The following is a 21,297-nucleotide window of genomic DNA, read 5'->3' as shown; positions in this document are numbered from 1 at the left end:
CTAGCTTTTATCCTGTTTTTGGCGTTTAACGCCAGAATAGGATAGGAAGTTGGCGTTTGAACGCCAGTTTTCATAATCAAAACTCGGGAAAAGTATGGACTATTATATATTGCTGGAAAGCTCAGGATATCTACTTTCCAACGCAATTGAGAACGCGGCAATTGGACTTCTGTAGCTCCAGAAACTCTATTTCGAGTGCAGGCAGGTCAGAATCCAACAACATCTACAGTCCTTTTTCAGTCTCTGAATCAGATTTTTGCTCAGGTCCCACAATTTCAGCCAAAAAATACCTGAAATCACAGAAAAACATACAAACTCATAGTAAAGTCCAGAAATGTGAATTTTGCTTAAAAACTAATAAAAATATACTAAAAAGTAGCTAGATCATACTAAAAACTACCTAAAAACAATGCCAAAAAGCGTATAAATTATTCACTCATCAATTACACACAAAATATACCACGTGGCGCATCAGATTCCTCGGCAACGGCACAAAAAACTTGATGTTTATACCGATTTGGAATTTATCAAAATAATTTCGTTGTGAGCATAGTCCAAACCAATAATCGATCTTCAAATCAAATTTCAATGTTTAGTTGTCACAAGTACAAATCCCAATGAAAATTAACTGAAGTATTTAAACCTTGGGTCGTCTCACAAGGAATTGCAATGAAGTGATCAATGATTGGCTATGAAGGAACAAGGGGGTTTGATTTGGTAATTGACAAGAAAATAAATGACAAGAACTAATAAAAGAAAGGAAAGAACTCTTGGCTAAGGCATGGGAATTGAGATCACCATCCTTGTTCACAAATTATATATTGACAATTATGAGGGATGAAACCCATTAAGTCTACCTCTATGCTTGAAGTACGTATAATGTCTACTTCAATTCTTGAAGTACGTCAAATAGGGTTGATCAACATCAATCCATAAGTCCTAACCTAGCTACTAATTGACTTAGTAATAGGCTAGTGTTAATGGTTATCAAATTGATCACATAGGGTTCTCAAATCACCAATTCAATGAGACCCAATGATTCAAGGTCACTTAATTCCCTTAGCCTAGGCCAAGAGTAAAGAAAACTACTCTAAAACTAGTGAGAATATTTTATCAAACACCTAGAGTACAATAAAAGTAAACATCACAAAATGCGAGAATTAAAGAAACCCATAACTAACACTAGCAAGAAATCAACAATAGCAACTAAGATAAACATAAAAAGACATGGAAACATAAAATTGTATTAAAAGAAAATAGAAATCCAACAAGGTTCATAAACATAAAAGAGAGCAAAATAAGAAAATTAATAAGAAAATCTAAGAAGATTGAGATAATAGAATATAAGGAGAATTGAAATAAAAACAAGAATTGAAAGTTGGATCTAAGGAAATTTAACCTAAACTACCCTAAATTCTAGAGAGAAGGGAGAGCTTCTCTCTCTAGAATTCTAACCTACAATATGATGAATACTATCCTATGACTATTCCCCCATTCTCTTGCAATCCTTGGGTTCAAAATCATCAAAAATGAGTTGGATTTGGGCCTCCTTGAGCTCAGAAATCGCCCCAATATTTTACCTTTAGTGAAGTCACATGCAGCTTGTCACGCATACGCATGGGTCACACATACGCGTCACTGGCAAAATTTCTCTTCACGAGTGTGCGTGGGTGACACGTGTGCATCGCTGGGCGAATCTCCTTTTCACGCGTACGCGTGGGTGGCACGTGTGCATGGCCTTCTGTTTAGCAAATCCTCATTTCTTCATGAATTCTCCATTTTTGCATGCTTTTTCTTCATTTCTTCAACCCAATCTTTGCCTTTTAATCCTGAAATCACTTAACAAACATATCACGACATCTAATGAAATTAAAGTGAATTAAAATTAGCGATTTAAGCCTAAAAAGCATGTTTTTACTCTTAAGCACAAATTAAGAGGAATTCACAAAACCATGCTATTTCATTGAATAAATGTGAGAAAAGTTGATAAAATTTTCAAAATTCAACACAAGATAAACCACAAAATTGAGGTTTATCACACAACCTATAAGCTCATTGACTTTCTTATAGAATTTTCCCTTATTCCATGTTAGAGCAGTTATTGGCTTGGGAAAAAAAATTCTGCAAAGAAGTTAAGATAAATAATCTTTCTTTTTGCTTATTTAACAATCTAAAACTTTTTGTGTTTTCAATTGATTTAATAAACTATTTGTATAAGAGAGGATTATTGGAGTCTTTGATGAGAGTAAGATCAATGCGAGTTAGATAAATAGAATTGTAGATATGAAATGAGTCATAATCTTACTTCTACTCTAAAATAAAATATTATGTAATGCTATAGCAATAATATAATGATGCAGATATTTATTTTTTGAAAATAACATTTCTTTCTCTCTTTTACATTTATTTATTTGTTTAATTTAGAATAAATCTTTAATTTGATTCGAAATTTTTTTTTAAATGTTAGTTGTTTTTAAAAGATTAATGGCATTAAATAAGCCTTTAAATTTTATATTATTTTGATGATAATTGAAAGCACATATTTATTTCTAATCATTTTTTACCAGTTGCTTTAGAAAGTTTGATTTCATTGAGACAATTGCTTTATTGAGTTTTCTTTTTTTTATTTTGTTTTTTTTTATTTGACTGATTTTCAATGAATGATTATTTATTTCCATCTTATCTTTGCACTTAGGGCCAGTTTGGCTAAATTTTTTAAATAAGTTCTTTTGAAAAAAGAGCTTAAAATATAAGGACTTTTATTAATAATAACTTTTAAATAAGTTATTTTGAGTTTGAATAGTTATTATAGAAGTCCTTGTTTTTCTCCTTTCAGTTCGTGTTTCTCTTGAAGTCCGGCTATTCTCTCAATGATAGTCTGCTCTCTTTCTCTTTTCGGACTATATTCTCTCTCTTTCGGTCTCTCTCCGAAACCTAGATTCTCAACCCCGCTTTTCAGCTTCTGGTTCATATTTATTGTCAACCGCCGCCATTTTTTTCTAAATGTTTGTTGTTTCATTCGATTTTATGTTAAGAAAACTAACTTGGTTGCATTAATTGCAGCTCCCATCATCAAAAGGTGTAAAATGGAAAGGCGAATTCAACAGAGGCGATGCCGAGTAAGTATCATTATTTTTTATTTCTTTGCCGGTTACTCTATTTTCTTTTTTGATCTGACTCGTGTTTTAGTGTGAATTAGACAAAATAATTAGGGTTTAGGGTTCTCCATATCTGGGATCAAAAGCTGTTAAGATAACGGGTTGATCTGAATTTTAACGTGTTAGATATTTGGATTTAGTTGTTCTGTGTGCTATTTCGTGATTTTTGTGTTGTATTGTCAAGCTTGTCGTAAATAAGAAAGGAATGGCCGTCGCCAAAGGTGACAGAAAAATCGGAAAGGAAAAATGTGTCTAAGACCCTAAGAAACTAAAGAGGCCACTGAGTGCTTTCTTCATTTTCATTTGATTGCCGATATGCTATTCTCTTTTCACTGAATATTTTTCACCTAAAAAACTTTTTGCCACACAACATGGCAATTAATTAATTCTCTGTTGTTATTTCTTAAATTATTTCTACTGCTATATATTTTTCTTAAATTAAATAATCTTAAACTATACATTGTTACAAATGATAATGCTTTCCAGGATTGAATTCCTATTCTGAAAATTAGATATCAAAATGGCAAATGGCGATTTGTAATTTGTTTCTTTTTTTCATATTTGATGGTTTATGGTAATTAGATTTTTTTATCTTATTATTTTGTGTTTTATAATTTGGAATAGTTTAAGCACCGCTACTTTTCATGTGACTGAGGCTGAGTTATATGTGCTTCTTAGCTTTTTGCCCATTTTGATGCTTGCTTTATGTTTTGTAAAATATTAATGTTTATTGTGACAGAAAAATGAAAAAGTCTTGGAAAATGGTTCAAGAAATTTATCTTGGGAAGAAAATCATCATCAAAGTATAATTTCTCAAAAAAAAAAATGATATTTTTATAAGTATGATTGATTTTAGATACGATTTTATTGTTTTTGTGTGGTTATGATTTGCCACATTTAGTTTTGTTTGTTAGAAAAGAGAGTATGGAAGAAAGAGTTCTTCAGTATGGTGCCTGTTGTAGGTCTTTATATTTTGAAATATGCATTTATCGGAGTTCTAATTGTTTGTTTCAATTTCTTTTAAAGAAACTAAGTAACAATTCATATCCAATGATGATCTTATTCTTTTCAATTTTGTTTTGTTTTACTTTTCTTTATTTATTTTTTAACTAATTTTCAGTGAATGATTATTTATTTCTATGATATCTTTGTACGCAGTGTCAAACTAGACATGGCTCTTCATATAAATTTTGTTAACAGATAAGTAGTTTAATAACTATTAATTTTTAAGATCTACATGCCATTCATTAGAAACAAGTTAATGTTTTTATAGGGTGCAATTTCAGCTGTTAGTGTTTGTAATTTGTATTTTGGAAAGTCTTGATGTGTTTTTTTACAATTTTTTATTTTGTTATTTCTCTCATTCTCTGTTTTTTTTTGTTTTTTTTTGAGTATTTATTTTATAAATACAAATTTTGTTTTCTTTTTTTTTTTAATTTTGGTAAGAGCAATGTTAGGGGCCAGCAATTTTTGTGATTGTTAGCCATCAACTAGCCATCAATGATAATTTGATGGTGTGAGATTGGTGTTAGATTTCATCCAATGGCTCACATTTCTCTGCTGGTTACATGCTGGCCAAAATTCAATAAAACTGCTGGCCCCCTAGAGTTTTCCTTTTGGTAATTTTATGTGTAGATTTTTAAAATTTTAAGACTCCTTGATTCTATATTATTATAGAGTCATGCATCTTCATCTTTCATCTATGTTTTTCCCTCCCACGGCGTCGAAAGGGTAATCTTTTTCTCAAGCTCATAACCCTCTTTCCCTTGATGTGGGTGAATACAAATTTTCATTGAAGATCAGAACTGGCTCCATATTTTCTAGATCATATCGTATCTTTGCCTCTTTCACAGGTATTCAGCCATCCAAATTCTTATCCATATCTATAAATCCTATTTCTCTCTACTTCGCAACATCTTCTTCCCTATTTTGGAGTAGAGTTTTTTTTTTTTTTTTTTTTGTTTCAGTTATTGGAGTAGAAACTGGTTCTTTTCCCTTACGCCTATAAATCCTATTATCCCTTACTTCCCAGCGTCTTCTGTGTTTGAAATTGGTTTTATTCCATATACTCTAAATCCTATATTCTGCTATGTATAGAGAATAGTCACCTGAGTCTACTAATAGAGTTTCTTTGTTGATGTGGTGGTGCATGATGGCTTATAATGAAGTTTTATAGCTTTTTTATGTTTTTCTTCTAATTAAAATTATATGTGCTGTAACTTGGTAACCATGTTTCATTTGAGTAGTACAATTAATTGAACTATTTCTCTGAGTTATCTAATATATGTTATTTGACGATTGTTGTTTTTTTTTTTGTGTGGTGGTGATTAAGCTGTCTTCTGGATGAAAAGATGCACTGCACAACCTACAAGCTAGCTGACTTCCGCAGAGAATCGCCCATTCCTCCATGTTGCAACAACTCCTGACTTGGGAGAAGAAGTTCTACGAGGAAGTAAGGTAAATTGTAAGACCAGAGCTTTTGGAAATTTTATTATAAGCCAATTCCAATTTAATTTATTTGTTAAAAACTTTAATTTCAGAAATTATTTTATTAAATATAATTAAATCAAGTTTTGATAAATTGAGTTTGCATTAAATTAGGATTTTTATCTAATTTTATAATTATTAAATCATTTTTATCTTCAAAATTTCAAAATTTAAAGTTTTAGTAGTTATAAAACAACAAGAATTTTATATGATTCAATTTGAATTTTAAGATATTGAATCTAATTTTTATGAATAAAACAAAATTAAGCAGAATATTACCTTATTTGAAAACCAATTAGCAAATTGATGAATAAATAGAATCCTCAAAGTAATTTTAAGAGATTAAATTAGGTTTTAAATTACTACTTGTAACACCCTTACTACCAAACTATCACACTTCCGGTTACGCCACTCTGACAGCGAGGATATTATGACAACATCCATATATTTTTATAATAAAATAGGAGCCTTTTAACTTGGAACTATATCAACTTTTTATTGAAAAACCAGAAATACTATGTCTTGAAAACTTACATACATACAGACATTGTTGTCAAACTCGCGAGTTAACTCGTAAACTCGTAACTCGTACGAGTTTACGAGTTTAGGTAGTGGAATCGAGTTGACTCGGATATAAACTCGATCTTGAGTAAACTCGGGTAGACTCGACTAGACTCGGTCAAACTCGGTCAAACTCGCGATTCCATGGCCGAGTTAGCGAGTTTGCTTTGTGCCCAATGTTCTTGGCCCAAAATGGCCCAATAAAAAACATTTTCCTTATAGGGTTTCAAAACACAGACTCGCTCATTCATTGCACCATTTTTCACTCGAGTCCCAACTCTCACTCTCTCATTGTGTCACGCTGCCGCCTTTTGTCGCGATGCCGCCGTTCATTGTGCTGCCGCTGTTCATTGTTGTTCTCCATCGTTCGCCTATTTCTCCTACCTCTGCCCTTCTTCACGCCATCATCCTTGGTCTCTATTGCTCTTTTGCTCTTCTTTGCTTTGTGCTTGTATCGTCCGCAACTCTACCGCGCTACCACTGTTCCTCAGTTCGTCACGCCGTCATCTAAACTCTCAAGTTTTTAACTTTCTAGCTCTCTACTTTGCTTCGTGCCACCAAGCCGTCCATCTCTGCTCTACATGACGTCTTTGCTCTCTCTGTTTCACGCTATCATTGTTCTCAATTGTAATTGGTTGCCTGGACTTTGTTCTCCTCATCTGAATTGCTGTATTCAAGTATTTTTTTTAAATATTATTTAAAATTTTTATAGATTAGAATTCAGCCATTTAGATATTACAATCTTTTTAATCACTCTGTATTATCATTGGTTCATGATTGTAGTTTTGTAGACTAAAATTTAGTAATTTGATTATTTAGTAATTTTATTGCTTTAAGTTTTTTCAGAAAGATTGGGATTTAGGCATATAAATTTTACAAGCTTTTCTAATCACTTTGTATTGCTTTAATTTTATTGCACTTGATTTTACAGATTACTTGAATAGGATTTATTAATTTTAGTATTTGATATTGTTGATTTAGTAATTTGAGTGTTTGTCATAGAAGACGAAGATGTCGAAGGATTTTAGATTTAGTTTATTAGAATATTTAATTGTTGATTTGTTATATTTAAATGTGTATTCTAAATTACCAATTATAATTTGTTCTACTATTTTAGTATATTTTGTATTTTAATGTTGAAATTGTTAATTTTAAATGTCTAAATTTGATTAAATATATATAAAATTTTAAAGAATTCATAGCTAATAAACTCGTCTGAGTCTACGAGTTAAATCGCGAGTCGAGTCTAGGTCAATTCCCGAGTTTACTTAGACTCGCGAGTTTGACAACCTTGCATACAGACAAACCAATCACAATATATAGACATAATAACGAGTTTTTTATACAAATAACTAATCATGACTCCTATCCCTCTTTACAAAAATATAATATTAATGACGAGGGAAATAATAACTAAACTAATACAACAATATCGTATAAACAAAAATGCAATATGAAACACCCTAATTAGTCTAAAGCTTTATCTCGCATCGTAAAGCAAAGGTTAATCAAAGGTTACGATAATTCTAAGCATAGTTATCAGAACCAAACCGGTAATTGATTTGGTCATATGACTGGGTCACCGGGTCATTGGTTCAATCGGTGGGTGATTAATTTATCCGATTAACCCGGTCATAATTAAATAAAAATATAAAATTATAAAAATAAAAAAATAAAAAATTAAATGCATGTTTTCAAAAAATATATTAATCATTAATGAAATATCAATTCTTAAATAATATTTATGGTGCAAAAATAGATAATAAATTAGTCGTTAGTATAAAATATTTTCTCAATTTAAATGAACGAGAGAAAACAAAAAGATAACACAATCAATATCAATATATCAATATGTTTGTATATTAGGTATTGTTATTTGTTTGGTATCCATGTCAATTCATGTTTAAAAGGATAAAAAAAGATATTTATGATTATTATATATTTAATTTTTGTCATAAGAAGTATGAAGATGCTTGATGGCATAACGGCAAGGGCTAGGGTCTGCATACTCATCACTCCGTGCTCGAATCGGTCGGTTTTCAACGAGTTTGACTACTGTTGATCGGTTCAACTGCATGTTCGGTTCAACTAACTAACCGAATTGGCCAGACTATCAGTTCATCGGTTTTTTGGTTGAACCAGTTGGTTCGGTCCGATTCTGATAATTATGGTTCTAAGCTCATACGTATGACATATAAAAGAAATAATATAATCTAGAAGCATATAGCTCAAAACAGAGTTTAAAAAGCGCAAAACGTACTAACGAAACTTCTAACTTACAGCACATGAAACATATATAATATAATAAAATATCATAGTGTAATATCATAAGGAGTCTAGCCATGGCTGGCGGAGTTTAAGCCGGCTAACCATATATACAGACAAAATAGAATTCGAAGCTTAAAACAGCTTATACAAGTTTTCCTCTCAATTACAAGCCTCTAGGCAAAAGTAAAATACAAAAGTGAGATATATATATATATATATATATATATATATACAGAAAATAAATCAAAAAGACTCCAAGAATAACAGGATCTTCCGCTTCTATCACCATCAAGCAACTCACCGAGGTCGGTTGCGACCTGTATTTGAAAAACACAATAGAAATATAGTAGGAAATTCTCAGTATGGTAACAGTGCCCACCGATGTAAGATATAAGACTTCGAGACGCCAAAGGTAATCCTGGACTTCATATCCATCACAAGATTTCAATCTTAAGGCATACTAAAACAATAAAGAATATATGTATAAATCTTAACATAAATAAAAAGGGTTATCTATCTTTGGGATTTATATTCTAACCAAACACCGTTGTTCCACGGCCTTCACCAATCTATCCTCCATGCGATTCTATTACCACCTCCTTCCAAACCTCTTCAATCCTGGTAGAAATCACAATTAATTACAATGCAAGTAAAACACAAGTAGAAGCATATAAGACTAGTAGTTCAAGTAAGCAATTAGGCATGCTATACAATTAGGCAAGTAATTACAAGTCGGTAAAGCAAACAAATAGATAGAAAATGCAGATGATGAATGTATGTCCTACTAGCTATGGTATCACATTGTCGGTTCAACTGCCAACTCGACACACCTCCATGAAGATGTTGCCATTCGAATCATCATTGGGAACCCCCGAGATATAGTGTTCGGATCACCGTCTAGAATTTTGTGCCTGCACACTCTATTGATCTGAAGGGATGCGAGCGGGATACTCTTGGCTCAGACCTCACATCTCAACGTAAGCGGGATTAACCACCGTCCTTACGCCGCTGCTACCTCGACAGAAGGGATTAACAACCGTCCCTACTGAGCGTATAACGTCTCATCAATCTCAAAATAAAATAGTAGTTCAGTGGTTCTTTTAGAAAACATTTTCAATACACCAATGATTCATCATTGCACATTCGAGTCCTCGACTCATCTCAACCACTTTCACATCAACATTTCCATTTCGAACTCAACAGTTCCTCAGTTCTCATTTCATATACCAATCTAACTTCGCATGCTATCAAACCATCCTCAATACATCTGAAATCTAAGCCTCCTTTTTCTAATTTCATAATAATATCAACTAAAACTCTTAGGATATTTTCCATGTTCTCATACTAAAAACTAAGCCCAAAAGTCTTAAAATAGTGTCACGGAAGCTTACAATCTTGTTGGGAAGGTAAAATAGTTGAAAACAAAATTTAAGTTTGAGAAACAGGGCGTGTGCGTACGCATAGGAGTATGCGTGCGCACGCCCAGAGATTTTTAAAACTTGTGCGTATGCATAGAGGTGTGTGTACGCACAGGTACCAAATTTTGCAATTCTGTTCGCTCGCACAGGCTGTGCTAGCGTCCTTTACAGATTGCGCTTCCCAACGTGTGCGTGCGCACCGGGCTGTGCGTGCACACAGGTTGTAAACTTTCATTGGATATGTGCGCGCACAAGCTGTGCTAGCGCTTTAAATAGATTGCCTGCCTCTGCGTGTGCATACGCACAAGTTTGTGCGTGCGCACAGGTTGAAAATTTCGCAAGGGTGTGCGTGCGCACAAGGCTATGCGTGCGCACATACCAGAAATCACAAAATTCTGCAATTTTGCAGAATTTTAGATTTTCAACACCAAACTTTGAATGATCATAACTTTCTCTACAAAAATCCAAATTTTACAAACTTTATATCAAATTGAAGAGTTTCTAATAAACTTTAATTCTAAACCAAATTTAACAAATTTTGAAAACCGAGGCAAAAGTTATGATCAGACAAAGTTCACCAAAAGCCAATTTTTTTCCAAATCCCACAATTTGTTGTAAAACACGGCCCAAACCATACCAAACCATTCCAAACTCCATTTTTCATCAAAATCTACCCTTTGTGTCATATTACGCCAATCTCACAACATTTTCCTTCACATTTCATGATTCTCAACCTCGACATCAAATACATAACGCTTATGATCAATCCAGCTTTAAATTTACCATCCACATTACCATTTCATCAACCTCAACATCGCATCTATCATACCAAATGACTTTTCAAATCCACACAATCATTCATCATCAACATATCATTATCAATGATCATAATTAAACTCAAAATTCATCAACCCATCATAACATCATACATTAACATTCAACAATTCATCAACCATTATAATTCAAACATATCCTATGAGTCACTAACCTAAGTGTCCATGAATATTATATACTACATAGAGGAAACCAAAATCATACCTTGGCTGATTCCCAATATGCCAAAAACCAAAAAATTGAGTTCAACTCAAGCTTTCAACCACAATCAAGCTTCTAATTCCACTCCAAAAAACACCAACAAGTTCCAGTAGCTTCCAAACTCATAATAATCAAGCTATATATGCACAATTCATCACTAATCAAATTAGGGCTCAACATAATTGAAATTTCACAAGGGTTCAAGACCTCTTACCTTTCCCAACAGCTTTGGAAGATAAAATCCAATGCTAAGCAAGGATTAGAATATACCTAAACACTCAAAATCACAAAAATTCACTTAATCACAAACCCTAGGATTCAAAATTTTGGAGAAGAATTGAGAGAGATTCGTGATTTTCTTACCACTTTCTTGGAAGGGTTTTGTAGAGCTCTTCACGAGAAACGCGTGGCCGCAAACGGTGCGGCGATTGAAGATCTGTAGCTCAATATATGAGCTTGAGAAGATGAAAGTGAATAGTATCAATGGAGCTTTTTCTCCTTCTTCTCTTATCAGCTGGTGGTGTTGTGCTTTAAGTGTTTTGTGTTGAAGTGGGTTCATTAAATGAAACTTTATATATGTTGGGTTTGGGCCCAACTTGGGTCCGGTCCAATCCGTTAATGTTTTTAGCCTGTCGGGCCAAACCTTTTAAAATTAACATCCGATTTTTGACTTCTAATATTTTTCTAATTTTTTTACTGTTTTCACTTTTTCTTGAGCAGTAATGGACAGACTTGAACCGGTTCAACTGGCTCAACTGTCAATTTGCGGTTTTTTACGATTTTTCGCAGAAAATATATTTTCTGACTCAAAAAACATTCTCAGTCCAAAAATCATATTTGAATCATCAAATCTGACTTTAATTTTTCGGAACCTAATTTAGGCAATATTAATTACTTAATTAAACAATTAATTAAGCTCGGTTCTTACATTCTCCCCACCAAATAAGAAATTTTGCCCTCAAAATTTAATGATTACCTGAGAATAGCTCGGGATAATCCTTTCTCATCTCAGACTCCAATTCCCAAGTATGCTCTTTAACTCCTGCTCGCTCCCAAACAACTTTAACCAGCTGAACTTCTTTTTCTCGCAGCTTCTTCACACTAGTGTCATCGATTCTCACTATTGTTACTTGAAATGTCAAGTTCTCTCTCAACTCGATCGACTCAGGCTCTAAAACATGAGCTGCATCCGACGTGCACTTACGAAGTTGTGACACATGGAATACATCATGCAAGTTAGACAAGTGAGGTGACAAAGCTACTTGATATGCCATCGGCCCGAACCGACTCAGAATCTCAAACGGTCCAATGAACATCGGATTCAACTTCTTGGTCTTAATTGTTCTTCCAACCCCAGTTGTCAGTGTAACCCTTAGAAACACGTGTTCTCCCACTTCAAATTCCAATAGTTTTCTTCAATGAACCGCATAACCTTTCTGTCAGCTTTGCGCAGTCAAAATTCTTGCACGGATCTTCTTAATGTTCTCAGTAGTCTCTGCTCCCAAATCAGGACCCAAAACACTTACCTCACTAGTTTCATACCATGTGGAGATTCGCATTTCCGTCCATACAAGGCCTCATACGGAGCCATTCTAATGCTCGCATGAAAGCTATTGTTGTACGCAAACTTTACCAATGGTATGTAACGGTCCCAACTTCCAGGTTGATCCAGGACACATGCTCTTAGCATATCTTCCAACATCTGAATAGTTCTTTTCGATTGTTCATCCGTTTGTGGATGATATGCGGTACAAAGACACAGCTTCATACCGAAAGTTTTTTGAAAAGCTCTCCAAAATCTTGATGTGAATCGGGGATCACGGTCCGATACTGTGCTCGATGGCACACCATGCAATCTTACAATCTCCTTGATGTACAATATCGCCAACTCCTCTATAGAACAGTTCACTCGAATAGGCAAAAAATGAGCGAATTTGGTTAAGCGATCAACGATCACCCAAATTGCGTCAAATCCTGACCTAGTCCTCAGTAAACCAGTCACAAAATCCATTGTGATTCCTTCCCACTTTCACTGAGGAATTTCAAGTGGTTGTAGCATCCCCGACAGTTTCTGATGCTCTGTCTTTACCTTCTAACAAGTCAAACACTTGGATACCATTGTAGCTACATCACCTTTCATTCCAGGCCACCAGAACATCTTCAAGTCATAAGACATATTCTGCTTCCGGGATGAATAGAAAACCCACTGTTGTGAGTTTTCGACAACAAGTCTTGTCTCAAACTCCCGACATCTGGTATGCAAAGCCTCCCCTTAGACCTCCATAATCCTTCATCATCCTTGGTGAATTCTCCACGCTTCTTATCACCAACTAGTTGAAACAATTGTTGAAGCTGTTGCTCATCTTGCTGAGCCTTTTGTATCTCTGTTTTAAATGTACTCAAAATCTGTAATTGATTCAAACAAGCTCTTTCGACAACTTCACCAATATCCAGCTTAAGATCTACAAACTTATCCACTAGCTCCTCTTCCTTGATCCTCATCCAAGCTATGGTTAAAGATTTCCGACTCAATGCGTCTGCTACCACATTCGCCTTTCAAGGATGATAACTTAGTTCAAAATCATAATCCTTAAGCAACTCTATCCACCTCTTCTGTCTTATATTAAGCTTTTTCTGATCAAAGATGTACTTGAGACTCTTGTGATCAGAAAAGACGCTAAACCCCACTCCGTACAAGTGGTGTCTCCAAATCTTCAATGCAAACACAATCGCCGCTAATTCCAAATCATTAGTTGGGTAATTTACCTCATGCGGTCTCAACTGACGCGATGCGTAACCCACCACATTCCAGTGTTGCAACAACACGCAACCCAAACCCTTCAAGGAAGCATCACAATATACTTCAAATGGTTTATGTGGTTCCGGTAAAATTAAAATAGGTGCTGAAGTTAACTTCTGCTTCAAAGTTTGAAAATTTTTTTCACACTCTGACGTCCACACAAACGACACCTCCTTTCTTGTCAATTTAGTCATCGGTAGTGCAATCCGGAAAAATTCTTCAATAAATCTCCGGTAATATCCGGCCAAGCCTAAGAAACTTCTGACTTCTGTCACCGTTGTTGGCCTTTCCCATTCCATCACCGCCTCACTACTAGAAATAGGGCTTTTTCGGACAAAAATTTCAAACGAAATTTATTCCGTCTGAATGACTTTTTCATTTCGGACAAATTTGAGACAAATGTTGAACAATTTTTAGTGGAGATATTGAAATAATATATTCTGTCGTAAATTTGTCTAAATTTTGTCCTAAATTTTGGCGCCAAATTTTTTTTAGATGGCGCCAAAATTTTCATACAGATTAGCAACACATTTTGGACAAAAACTATAATTCGTCCGTATTCCATCTGAATATGCGCAATAACTTCAGACGGATTTGGGACACATTTTGAAAAATGTTAATTCTATCCTAAATTTGTCTATAATTAGTCTTAAATGTTTTTACTATAACTAACCCTTCGAAGTAGACAAAATTTTTTCCCACAAATTTGAGACAAAAATAGCATCATTTGTAAATTCCGTTTGAAAGTTCATCAAATTTCAATCAGATTTCAAATATTTATTAAAAACTTTTAAAATTTAGTATAAAAATATTATTTATATTTTAAATTAGTCTATGATTTGTCTCAAAATTTTTACTATTCTAAAATAAAATTTTTTCTTAAAATAACCTTAATTATATATAACTTATAAAAAGGTACCGTTTTTGTTTGCACCTTTCAACTCCAAAACCTCTTGATTAAAATATGAAATAATCAGCATACCAATTAACATCTTATTTATTATTATACATATTTTTTAAAATTGGATTAATAAGTACGTTAGCGCTTATTTATGCATGCTTTTTTATATAAATAAGTAAATAAAAAAATTAATTCTCATAATATGCATGCAGAGAAAGCTTTACAAAAATGCGCAGGCCATTGTTCGCAAAGCACTCGCGAAATGGATTTAGTGTCATCATCTTAGGAGAGGCGCACACGAATTGAAACTTCTGGTGGGGGAAGTTTTTTTGTGCCTGGCGCCAACGAAATAGGTACTTTTGGTGGGGTTACCATGAAATTTAGTTGGTTTATTTTTAAAATATATTTTTAAATATTTTAAAAAATAAAAAAATCATTTAATTTTTTATTAAGTTAATAATTTATTTTTATATAATATCAAATATGAAATAAATTACAATCTTAAAATAATTAATTGAATCATTATAAATCAACCATTAAAATATAAGACTAGTAAATAAATCTATTATTCACAGTAACTCTTTTAATTCAAGTAGTACGTACTCAGTACTAAATAAAAAAAATTTAACAAATATACCTATTCAATCCTAAATTTTAGAACTAAATTGATTATATTAGTTTTTTTTTTCTATCATTATATATTATGTTTGATTTTTTTTTAGTTAAACTTGGAAACTCTATCTTTTATTTTTTTTATATACTCTATCTTCTTTTTTTTATTATTTTATTTTATTATACTTAATATTAAATTTCTCATACAAATTTTTATAAACCATCTTATATTTAATTTTGATTTTTTTAGTTACTTCATATTATTTTTTAATTTATTCTTTTAATTATTTACGTTATAATAATTCAAATTTTAATTTTTTAACAAATTTAAGATAAAGTGTATCAAAGAATTACATAGGTAAAAATTTTAAAAATAAATTAGAAGAGTGTTAGGAGTCAGCAGATTTTGTGATTTGTAGCCATCAATTAGCCATCAGTAGTGTTTTTAATGGTGTGAGATTACATCTAATGGTGGATAATTACTCATTTTTCCTTTAATGATTAAATGCTGGCGAAATTTTAATAAAAGTGCTAACTCCTAGACTTTCTCAATAAATTATATCCAATCTTCTAAAAAAAATAGTAAAAATAAAATATAATAAAAAAATCACGTAAAATAAAAAAGTCATACTTTTTCATAAAATTGTAGTATATTAAAAATTAAAAAAATACAAATAAATACATTTCTTAGTGGACTTTTTCATACTATTCATTTTGATCTTCATCCTCATTGTTCTCGTCGTCGTCCTCGTCTTCGTTCTCATCCTCATCCATATCTTCGTCTTCATCCCCAAGTGGCATCATCATCATCATCATCATCATCATCATCATCATCATCACTTGTACTATTGGTTTCCAGTAAATCAACAGTAATGTCAATATCATTTGAGATATGATTGTTAAATTGATTTGTGCCATCTTCTTGATATGCAAAATCCTCCGTTGTTTTAATCTCAATCTCACCTCTTGCTTTAGTCTTGAATACAAACCACCATTCTGCTTTTTCTTTGGTGTTGCTTATTGGATGAGGTGCAAAATATACTTGAATTGCTTTATATGCAATGATAAACGGATCATATTTACCATATCGTCGATTCTTTCGAATCTGTATGATTCCATACTCTTTGTTTACCTTTGTTCCTTTGCCAATTGTGGGATCAAACCATTCACATTTAAATAGTACAACTCTTTTTAGTGGTAGCCCAGTATACTCAACTTGAATAATTTCATTAAGCTGGCTATAGAAATCATTTTCATATTCACCATAACCTGTGCCTTTGACACATATTCCATAATTCTGAGTTGACTTTCCACTTGAGTGAGATCTTGTGTGAAACTTGAAGCCATTGACTTTGTAGATAGGCCAACATTTAACAATTCTCAAAGGACCCCATGCCAAGGAATGAATATTCGAATCTGTCACATTATTTAAAGGATCATGAACCTGTATTAAATAAGAACCAATAAGTAAGAATATAATATATCATTTACCAAAAATTGTGTGTACAATAAGACTATCATATCATGTTGACTTACATAATTTTTAAACCATTTTGCAAACTCCGCTTCAATAAATTGATCAACTTGTTCATCACTTAAAGTAATATGATCTTGGCGTATGAAATCCACAAAGATCCTATAGTACATGAATTTCAAATAAATTAAAATTATTAATATAAGGAAATATTATTAATAGTAAGAATATATATAGGAAGATAAATACTCACTCAATATATGGCTTAATTTCATCACAGTTTATTAGTATATGATTCATGGCTGCACTGAATTCTTTGTCATCTAAATAACGAGTTTTGCATTCACCAGCAAAACAACCAGGCAAATTAAAAATAGACAAATTTTGCTGAATTGAATCATCACCTTCATCATTTTGCTTTGCGTCGATGCTAGTTTGGTTAAAATAGAACTCACAAAAGTAAGAAATCTCCTCAATTAGGTATGATTCAACGATAGATCCTTCAACATGTGCTTTGTTCTTGACTTTTTTCTTAAGATGATGGAGAAACCTATCATAAAAAAATTCATAACAAAAATCAAATAACAAATAGTTGACCTAATAAAACAGTAAAAAGAAATTTGAGAGTAAATATAGAGGTGTAAATAAGGTACCTCTCAAAAGGATACATCCATCTATATTGCACAGGACCACCAAGCAATGCTTCAAATGGCAAATGAATAGGTAGATGTTCCATTGAGTCAAAAAATCCAGGAGGAAAAATACGTTCTAGCTTGCATTGCACAATTGGAATATTTTCTTCTAGCTTATTTAGAACATCTTCTCGTAACGATGTTGAGCACAAATCTCGAAAGAATCGACTTAACTCTGTTATTGGCTTCCATATCTGCTCTGGCAATGAACTAAAAGCAATTGACAGTAAACGTTCCATAAATATATGACAATCATGACTTTTCATTCCATATAACTTGCTCTCCTTCATGTCAACACATCTCCCTAAATTTGAAACATACCCATCAGGCATCCTTAACTCTTTCACCCATTCACATATTGCCCTCTTTTGCTGGAGGGTAAATGTGTAGTTTGCTTTGGGTTTTATAATTTTATCTCCACTTTGTTCTGGCAGTTCTAAATTTTTTCGCTTGTAGTATAATGACAGATCCATTCTAGCCTTTACATTATCTTTAGTCTTCTCTTTGATGTCCATGACAGTATTGAATATATTATCAAATATGTTCTTCTCAATATGCATTACATCAATGTTATGACGGATTAAATTATGACGCCAATAAGGCAAATCCCAAAATATGCTTCTTTTGGTCCAATTATGCGTACTTCCATATCCTTCTATCTCAAGTTGCTCAACATCACTTATCTTATCAAATTTCTGAACTATATACCATATTTGCTTTCCAGTCAATCTTGGCGGAGGTTCTGATCTCTCAATTCTATTCTTATAGAATGCATCCTTATTTCTTCTAAACATGTGATTATTTGGCAAGAATTGTCTGTGGCAGTCAAACCATGATGGCTTTCCCCCATTTTTTAATTGGAATGTCTTGGTTCATTCCATACAGTATGGGCATGCTAGCCTGCCTGCTGTCATCCATCCAGACAACATTCCATATGCAGGAAAATCATTAATAGTCCACAACAATGCAGCTCGCATTACAAAATTTGACTTGGAATGAATATCATAAGTTAAAACGCCATCTTTTCATAGTAGTTTTAGCTCATCAATCAAGGGCTGCAGGTATACATCAATCCTAGTTTTGGGATTACGAGGACCAGGATAATCATGGATAAAAACATGTAAGGAGTTTTCATGCACATAGAAGGAGGCAGGTTATACGGAGTGACAATTATTGGCCAACATGAATATTGTTTACCAGATTTACCAAAAGGGGTGAATCCATCAGCACATAATCCTAGTCTGACATTGCGTGGTTCTTGAGAAAATTGTGGATGTTTTCTATCAAAATACTTCCATGCTTTTGAATCCGATGGATGCTCAAGAACTCCTTTAAACTCGTGATCAAAATGCCATCGCATGTGAGATGTTGTGTTCATTGAAGCATAAAGTCTTCTTAAACGAGGTATAAGTGGTAAATAGTGCATTCGTTTCAAAGGAACTTGTTTACCCTTTTTACCTATTTTGTACCTTGGAGAATGACAAAATTTACATTCTTTTCTTGGTATATCATCCTCCTTGTAATACAGCATACAACCATTAATGCAACAATCAATTTTATTGCTTTCCATGCCAAGTTTCGATACTAGCTTCTTTGCTTCATAAAAATTGGAGACAAGTAAGTTATCCTTCGGCATCACTTCTTTCATAGCTTTCACGAAATCATCAAAGATTTGTTGAGATACATTCCCTTTAGCTTTTATACTCAACATTTTAACTGCCATTGATAATTCTGAATGATCAATACATCCCTCAAATAATGGGCGCTGAGCAGACTGTAATAAATCATAAAATTTTTTAGCTTCTGCATTCGGAGACTCCTCCATGTTTTCTTCAAATTGACTCATAAATTCTGGTCCAGCAGCATCAACCACCATAGATTCATACGAATTTCTTATTGGCACATTAGCATGCGGAGAAGAACATGCACCGTCTTGATTATTATCTTGATCTAAATTCAAGGGCAAAGGACTCTCTCCATGTGAATCCCAACACCAGTATCTTGGCATGAAACCACATTTATATAATTCTAATGAAACCTCATCCGGAGTTAAGAAAATCTTACTTTTATGTTTGTTGCAAGGACATCTAAGTACACCGCCTTCAAGTACAAATTGAGGTTGTTTTGTAACTGTATCAATAAAATTTCGAACACTATTGACAAATTCCTGTCGTAATCCTCCTCGATTTGGCAAATTTCTATTGTACATCCACTTTCGATGTTCTGGAATTTTCATATCTACATATATTAAAAATTAAATTAATTAAATTATATTTTTATGACATAACCAACTATGAGTATAATTAATTTAATGTTACAAAATTATAATATTATATTTTGATAAATAATAAATTATCTCAAAAAAATGTACCACACTTCACCGATAATTTAAATTACTATTAAAAAATTAGTATACCATACTATTAAAATGAACTATTTTACTATAATTTTTTAGGAAAAAAACTTAAATGTATGTGTTGACATTTATAATATGAAAAAATGATCATAATAAATAAAATATATACTAATTTTAAAAACACAAGGTAAAAATTACACAAAGTCAAATAAAATAATAATATTATTCTATAAAAAAATATATATCGATAATAATGATAAAAAAATTTATATCAACAATGAATAATAAAAATTCATGTAAAAAATTATAAAAATATACTTCAGTGAACATAAAAAATTTTTAAAAATTTTTAAAAATAAAAAAATATAAAAATAAACTTGCAAATATCTTATCCATTGTTATTAAAATTGAATCAGATCGATCGCTTCGACAAAAAAATCGGTCAAATCCTAAAAAACCGATCAAATTCGATAAAGTCGGTCCGATCGCACCGTATGAAGTTTAAAATTTCTCAAAATATGTGAAGTGGGTTCGAACCCTTTTCATTTACAATGAAAATATCTTTCTATGCCACTAAGCTGATTTAACTCTCATTAGTGTGTATGCAAATTATAATATATATAAATATATTTTATCAAATAGTTTACTTCTATTTAATTTATTTTAATTTTAATTTTAAACTCATTCATTCTTAAATTAATTATATTTTTAGTTAATAATAATTATAAACTCAATTATTTTTTTTATAATGATATAATACCTATTAATATCATTTTTGAGACAATTACTTGTAGTATATAATAGATATAAACTAATAAATAAATTATTAAAATTTAAAAATAATAGTTATTTTAATATAAAAATAAAATAAAAATATTTATAATAGAATAAAATTAACAAAATATATATTATTTCTATTCTATATTGTTTTAAATTAGTTGAATATTTTTAAAATATTAATAAAAATATATATTTTTTTAAAATTTTTTTATTACATTACTTTTTCAAATTTTTCAATCATAAAATTTCAAAGAGATCTACTGGAACCTTACTAAATCATACCGGTATTATAAATCTCATCGTTTTGAATATGACCGTTCATTGTTTCAAGTTTTTAACGTTATTTAATTTAAAACTTAAAAAGTATTCCATTCGTATGGCTGTGTTTGTTTATAGAGACAAGACATGATATGATATTGAGACAGAGACAGAGACAATAGGATGAAGACAATAAAAATTATTCTTTGTGTATTGTGTTTGGATACGATGTACAAGACACTAATATAATGTCCAGTATTATGTTTGGATACACATGGACAAGACTAAAATATTATAGTGAATGACTAAAATAATCATGTAATTCCAATTTTTTTACATTAAATACAAACTAATTTAGTAGAGAATGAGAGGACATAGGAGTACAGACAAACTTGAAAAAATGTTTGTAGAAGCCAAAAATTTTAATAAAAAAATATATAATAATATTTATATTAAAATAAAATTTATAAATATAATTATTTTATTTTTAAATTTAA

The 21,297-nt window shown here is 31.9% G+C and overlaps 3 protein-coding genes and 1 long non-coding RNA gene across 4 annotated transcripts; 1 reads left to right on the top strand and 3 right to left on the bottom strand.

Annotated features, from left to right (window-relative positions):
- Positions 1-4,855: 4,855 nt before the first annotated feature.
- On the top strand, positions 4,856-7,095 carry LOC114924575 (uncharacterized). The gene is made up of 2 exons (XR_011866586.1): positions 4,856-5,011; positions 5,491-7,095. It is a non-coding gene; the product is annotated as an uncharacterized lncRNA (long non-coding RNA).
- A 4,663-nt stretch (positions 7,096-11,758) lies between these two features.
- On the bottom strand, positions 11,759-12,201 carry LOC140175629 (uncharacterized). Its single transcript, XM_072204156.1, has 2 exons — positions 11,904-12,201; positions 11,759-11,799 (listed from the first exon to the last, which is right to left on the bottom strand). The coding sequence occupies exons 1-2, from the start codon at positions 12,199-12,201 to the stop codon at positions 11,759-11,761; spliced, it is 339 nt and encodes a 112-aa protein (XP_072060257.1).
- Positions 12,202-13,087: 886 nt separating this feature from the next.
- LOC140175628 (uncharacterized) lies at positions 13,088-16,014 on the bottom strand. The gene is made up of 3 exons (XM_072204155.1): positions 15,947-16,014; positions 13,694-14,051; positions 13,088-13,480 (listed from the first exon to the last, which is right to left on the bottom strand). Exons 1-3 carry the CDS (start codon positions 16,012-16,014, stop codon positions 13,088-13,090), a joined length of 819 nt encoding a protein of 272 aa, XP_072060256.1.
- A 2,440-nt stretch (positions 16,015-18,454) lies between these two features.
- Positions 18,455-19,642, bottom strand: LOC140175627 (uncharacterized). The gene has a single exon (XM_072204154.1). The coding sequence runs from the start codon at positions 19,640-19,642 to the stop codon at positions 18,455-18,457; it is 1,188 nt and encodes a 395-aa protein (XP_072060255.1).
- Between the last annotated feature and the right edge of the window lie 1,655 nt (positions 19,643-21,297).

This window comes from Arachis hypogaea, chromosome 10, assembly GCF_003086295.3.
Source record: "Arachis hypogaea cultivar Tifrunner chromosome 10, arahy.Tifrunner.gnm2.J5K5, whole genome shotgun sequence".
NCBI lineage: Eukaryota > Viridiplantae > Streptophyta > Magnoliopsida > Fabales > Fabaceae > Arachis > Arachis hypogaea.
The sequence above is the reverse complement of the archived record's forward strand: the minus strand, read 5'-3'. Positions and strand labels throughout refer to the sequence as shown.

Excerpts from the sequence above, each read along its gene's own strand:
- LOC140175627 (XM_072204154.1), bottom strand. The coding sequence starts at position 19,642 with ATGAAAATTCCAGAACATCGAAAGTGGATGTACAATAGAAATTTGCCA.
- LOC140175629 (XM_072204156.1), bottom strand. The coding sequence starts at position 12,201 with ATGGCATATCAAGTAGCTTTGTCACCTCACTTGTCTAACTTGCATGAT. Across the intron at positions 11,800-11,903 it reads TTATCCCGAGCTATTCTCAG|GTTCCGAAAAATTAAAGTCA; the intron begins GTAATCATTAAA and ends TGCCTAAATTAG.
- LOC140175628 (XM_072204155.1), bottom strand. The coding sequence starts at position 16,014 with ATGGATGAGGATGAGAACGAAGACGAGGACGACGACGAGAACAATGAG. Across the intron at positions 14,052-15,946 it reads GATGAAGATCAAAATGAATA|CCCTATTTCTAGTAGTGAGG; the intron begins GTATGAAAAAGT and ends TGTCCGAAAAAG. Across the intron at positions 13,481-13,693 it reads GTCAGTTGAGACCGCATGAG|GCGAATGTGGTAGCAGACGC; the intron begins GTAAATTACCCA and ends CATCCTTGAAAG.